The 5,465-nt window shown below is 38.3% G+C and overlaps 1 protein-coding gene across 1 annotated transcript in view; it reads right to left on the bottom strand.

The window, feature by feature from the left end:
- The window catches only part of TSPAN8 (tetraspanin 8), a 67,746-nt gene that overhangs the window by 36,817 nt on the left and 25,464 nt on the right, over window positions 1-5,465 (bottom strand). Inside the window, exons 4-5 of the mRNA XM_006886113.1 lie at window positions 4,129-4,203; window positions 3,914-4,021 (exon numbers count right to left, since the gene is read on the bottom strand). Coding sequence (XP_006886175.1) covers window positions 3,914-4,021; window positions 4,129-4,203 — 183 coding nt within the window. The remainder of the gene's footprint in view (window positions 1-3,913; window positions 4,022-4,128; window positions 4,204-5,465) is intronic.

Genomic DNA, 5,465 nt, shown 5'->3' on the forward strand with positions numbered 1-5,465 from the left:
GCTTGGGTGTCTTTTATCCTCTCTCCAGGTTCATAGGGGTTCCGGAGGCAAGCTATTACGGAAGTGGATGCCACTCCTCTTTCCAAGCTTGTGTTAATGAGGGAGCTCCACCAGTTCATTATATTGTGTCCCACATTACAGGGCTTCTTCAGGCTGGAGAAACAATGCTTATACTCTTTCAACATAGTTACGCTTACGGAGGCCGTATTCAGGTTCCAACCAATTTGTCACAGTGTTTTCTCCTTTTCTATAGCTAAAGAAGGTATTCATCTGCTACCCCAGCAGCAAGTGGTACTTCTTATCTTCTCCTGGGATTCTTTTCCATTTCTCTAAACAGTAACATTCACATAGGCCACGAGAGCATAGTGGGGGTTTGTATAGAGCTATTTATATCTACTGTTTTATAAATGCAAACCTAGGAGATTTTACCTAGAGTTAAGCAAGGTGCAAATCTTTAATTTAGCTATCTTCTCTATTATAAATTTAAATGAATCCTGAACTTTATCAATGCCAAATTTCACTATGTCAATTCAGTAGGGAGGGGCATTACTTGAAATCTTCCTTTTCTAACCTGAATAAGCCTGAGTTCTAGAATGTGAATGACTCTGAGAAGAAGACAATGAAGGGACACAGACATAGAAGTGCTAGGAAATACACAGCATAGAGTGAGTTTTAAGTTTGCAAATGATACTTTCAACAGGAATTTTATAAGTTGGAAGCTATCCAAATAGGGTGTTCTAATGGTTTAGCATTAAGAAGCTGCACCCAGCTACAGAAGGTATCATCCTGCTGCCTCACAGGAGAAGGATGCACACTCTCATTCCACGTGATTTAGGGCCTCTGAAAACCTGCTCGAGGGTCAGCTATGAGTTGTTTCCAACTTGACAGCACACACAACATCCAAATAGGAAATAGTGAACACTCTGAGAAGGCTGGAGGTAGATATTATCTGACAAAGAGTTCAAGAAAACAAAGATGCTTAAGCTTAAAAAGCAACGCTTTGAGAAGAAATACAATAGTATTTTCAAAGAATAAGTTTTCATATGTAGAACCATGAATATATCCTCTCCTGAAGCTTTGGAAGGAAAAATGATACCAGAAGGTTTATTCTGTTTCCAATTTAAAAAAGCACACGAATAATCTGATTTGTAAGTAGATTAAATGGGGTAAGTACAAATCAACAAGCTTTCGTCTCATCAATATTTAATTCTTGGCATTGTTATTATGTACTGTGGAGTCAGATCTGACCTCTAGCAGATGCTCCAGTGAGTTCTCAAAGACAGCAAATTGCACAGGAGGAGATTGCCTATCTTTCTCCTGTGAAGCAACTGGTGGATTCAGATCACCTGCCTTCAAGTTGGTAGTGCAGCTCCTTACCACTAGGACATTTCAGTCAATTTGAAGTTGAGTTAATAACCATAATCATCCTGTAAGATTTTTAGAATTTGCATGACATATGTGAAATTATCACTACATATAATGAACATGAAGTGTTTCAGAATAAAGATATGGTTAAGAGGAGTTCCACAGAGTAAGCAATATTTAAACTGAATCTCAAACACAAGTAGAATACAGAAAGAAAAGGAACAGGAGTAACTACATTCCAAAGATGGAAAATGATGCAAAAACAGAATTATTTAAGGAACCCTGTTTAGACAAACTTGGCTGACTGAAATGTTTTCTTTTCAGAGGACTGGTTAAAAAAACATCCAAGTCATTGTTGCAGAGTTAGAACCAACTCATGACTTTAAACCTCTAAAATGTTCAAAACTCCCTGCCAGATTTTCAGAGGTGGTAAATCACACAGGAGGGGATTGTCCCTCTTTCTCATACAGAGTACTTAGTTGATTTGAGCGATCTGCTTTGGAGTTGGTAGTACAACTTCTTACTCATCAGGCCATCAATGTTCCCTGGAGTGGTGGCTAGTAAAGTTATATGATTGGGTGAGGAGTCAAATATTACTTTCAGTAGAGTACCTCGCCTAAGTTTTATCTCTACTCTAAAAGCAGTGAAGAAGCAAATGAATAAATGAAGAGGTGACTTAAGAAGAGATTCATATGATGACATTTGGCATTTAGATCTTGAAATAACTTGCAGACTTTCTAAAGGATCCCTTCTTAGAGTACTATTTTTTTTTAAGTGATGTTGTTGGCTGGCATTAGATGATTCTTACTGTAATTGACACCCTCTGACAAAGTAGAGCTGCATATATACCTTTGAGGGCAGTGATTTTTACAGAAATAGAACAGCAGGAATTTCTCCACCTGGTTGAACTTGAACTTCTAGCCTCTCACTTAGTAACTGAAGGTATTACCATTTGTACCACCTAAAGACTTACTTTTTGCCAAGAAAACAAACAGATTCATCCTGGAGAGGGTTAAACCAACCTACTCCTTGGAGGCAAGGATTCTGGGGCTTCATGTGACATACTTTGGACATGTTGTAAGGAGAGACAGGTCTTTAGAGAGGGACATCATGCTTGGTAGGGAGGGTGGAGGGATAGCGCAGGAGGGGAAGACCCTCTATGAGGTGGATTGATTCAGTGACTGGGGTAATTGGGATGGGTGTGTCAGAGGCAATGTGATTGGCACAGGATAGCGCAGGGTTTAGGGCTGTTGTACATACGGTCGCTAGGAGTCACAAACGACTCGACGGCACATAACAACAACAACATCAACAACAAAAAAGAACTACTGGTGGTGGTGGTGGTGGTGGCTGCTGGCTAGTTGAATAGTGACTTAGTTATTATTGGTTTGTGCCATCAAGTCAGGCCTAACACATAGCTGACTCTCCAGTGGGTTTTTAAAGGCAGCAGATTACATGAAAGGAGATTGCTTATCTTTCTCCTGCAGAGATGCTGGTAATTTGAACCATGGGCCTTTGGGATTGCTGCACAGCTTCTTACCATGTGGCCACCAGACTTCCCTAAATAATAATTTATTAGAAATTCTATAGCCATTAGGTAGTTGGAACCACTATCTTTCAGTAATAAGCTTGCTTAACTATTGTATCATCAGAGCTCTTTTCAATTCCCTAGTGGATTCTAATTGTTTTGAGATTTTATAAATCATAAATGCTAAAAAGCATAGAATCTGGCACATAGCAGGCACTCAATAAAAAGGAATGAATGAATGACTAAATACTAAATACTAGTAAATATTAAATGAGCTACTAATTGCAAAACCTAGAACAAACTGGCAATACATTTTACCTATAATTCCTTGTATTAAAAGAGCTCTGGTGGCCTAGTGGTAAAGAGCTATGCTGCCATCCCAAAGAAAAGTGCTTCAAACCCACCAGCTGCTCTGAGGGCAAAAGATGGGCAATCTCCTCTCATGAGATTAAACTACTTCTGAAAACCTACTGAAGGGTCAGCTAATTGTCAATTTCTACTTGAGAGTACAAAATACCTAATTCTTTGCATGCAGGAGAAGCAGAAGAGACTCAAAAACTCCCTATGGAGATTACATTTCTAGGTAGAAAATATTCAGGTAAGTATGAATTTTACCCAATAAAGTTTTAATCTTACTCTCATAAATGTCTTTTTCTTGTTTGTTGTTGTTGTGCACCTAAAGGTCAGAACTGACCCATAGCTGACCTTCTGGCAGGTTTTCAGAGGCAGTTAATCACAGGTGAGGAGATTACCCATCCTTCTCCTGCAGAGTACCTGGAGGCCTCAAGTCCCATTCCTTCAGGATTGCAGCACAGTGTTTTGCCACTAGGCCACAGAATATTTAAAATATTATCTCAGAAGTCATACCAAAGTAGAAAACTATTTCCAACATTCTTTTATTGGTTGTATTCTAGGGTGACAAAATAATCAACCAAATCTGTAAAACAGACTTTTTTACAGCCATTTAAAAAAAAAAAAAGATGATGTCTACTTCCCAAATAACATGCAAACTTTAATTACCTCTTTTTGCAATTTATCTACAGCTCTCTGGACTTTTAATGCATTATCATTTGTTCCATTCATCAGCTTCACCGCTTCATGAAGTGTTACATTCATGATACTTTCAAACTGATAATTGAAAAAAAAATAAGTTTTTTTAAAACAACCATGATGCAACAAGACAGTATTTAAAGTTTTTAGAATTGTCCAAAATGATAAAATCATATGGTACGCACCTTAGGTTTTGAAGCAACTCCAAGGCCACCTGCTGCCAGCTGCAAGATCAGGATAAGAAACAATCCTGCAAAAAACTAAGAACATTTTTAAAAATTAAAGGAAAGAGAATGTGTATTATCTTCAGCACATTCAGCAACATCCTGGGATATTTCAATCTCATTCTCTAAACTTCTCTCAACCTCTAACCAATGCATATTGAACTGCTACCCACAAGGTCAATGGTTTGAATTCACCAAGCACCCTAAGGGAGAAAAATGGACAGTCTCCTTTCATAAAATAGTTATTTTTTGAAACTAGACTGAGGAATGCCATGACTTGGAATCAATTGGAGGACAATGTGGTTTTCTTTCTCCCTCTCCAGCTACTACCACATACATGACAGTTGGAGTATAACCTATACTCTTCGTTTTTCACACTCTTTGTCTTAAGCTGTGGCTGCCATAGGGATACCACTACTCAGAACTCTCGTAGTCCAGAGGATACAAAAGTGCGTGACCAGCCAACAGGCAGTTTGAGCAGCTGCTCAAAGGGAAACAGGTGCACCATCTCCTCCTGCGTGATTTACAGCCTTCTAAAACCTGCTGGAGAGTTAGCTATGAGTCGCTTTAAACTCTATGACAATCACACACACGCACAAACATTTGCTTCAGATTTGATCAAGGGAAGTCATTAAAATGAAATTTTTTATATTGCCTTCTTGGCATTGGTGTATACTGAACAGAGGAAAGATTGAAAACTTAGAAGCAATTACTTGGATATTCTTTCTCTCTCCCTTTTTTCATCAAATGCAAACTCAAACTCACAACTAGTTCCCAATTGGTCTTTTGATCACCATCAGAATCATAGGTCTTTCTGTCTTGTTAAAAATGTAGGTTCCTGGAACTAACCTCAGTGCCTAAGTCATTTTGGAAGATACCAACCTCCTCAAGTAATTAAACTTCCCAAACTCAAGCTGAGGTTTAAAAAAAATATTACAGATGTTATGATTTAAAAAACAAAATCCTCCCACTGCCCTTGAGTTAGTTTTGTTTCAGTCACCCTTCATTGGGTTTCTGAGGCTGACAGGTGCTACTAGAAACCAACAAAACAATTTCTACTTTCCCTCAAAATAACTGCTTTGGGGTGGGGGTCGGGGGTTGGGTGGTTTTTTGTTTTGGTTTTGTTTTGTTGTGGTTTTTTGTTTTTTTTAATAGACTGATACATCCTTTACTAGTGTAACTATTTTAGATTAGCTCTAACAAACTCTTTTCGAAGAGTTGAATCTACTAAATACATTAGTTGTTTTCTCTTTGGTTTAGTGGTAAAAAGTTGCACTGCCAACACCAATAGACACTGT

The sequence above is a fragment of the Elephantulus edwardii genome, unplaced genomic scaffold (genome assembly GCF_000299155.1).
Source record: "Elephantulus edwardii isolate Elephantulus edwardi_28Jun2011 unplaced genomic scaffold, EleEdw1.0 scaffold00047, whole genome shotgun sequence".
Classification (NCBI taxonomy): domain Eukaryota; kingdom Metazoa; phylum Chordata; class Mammalia; order Macroscelidea; family Macroscelididae; genus Elephantulus; species Elephantulus edwardii.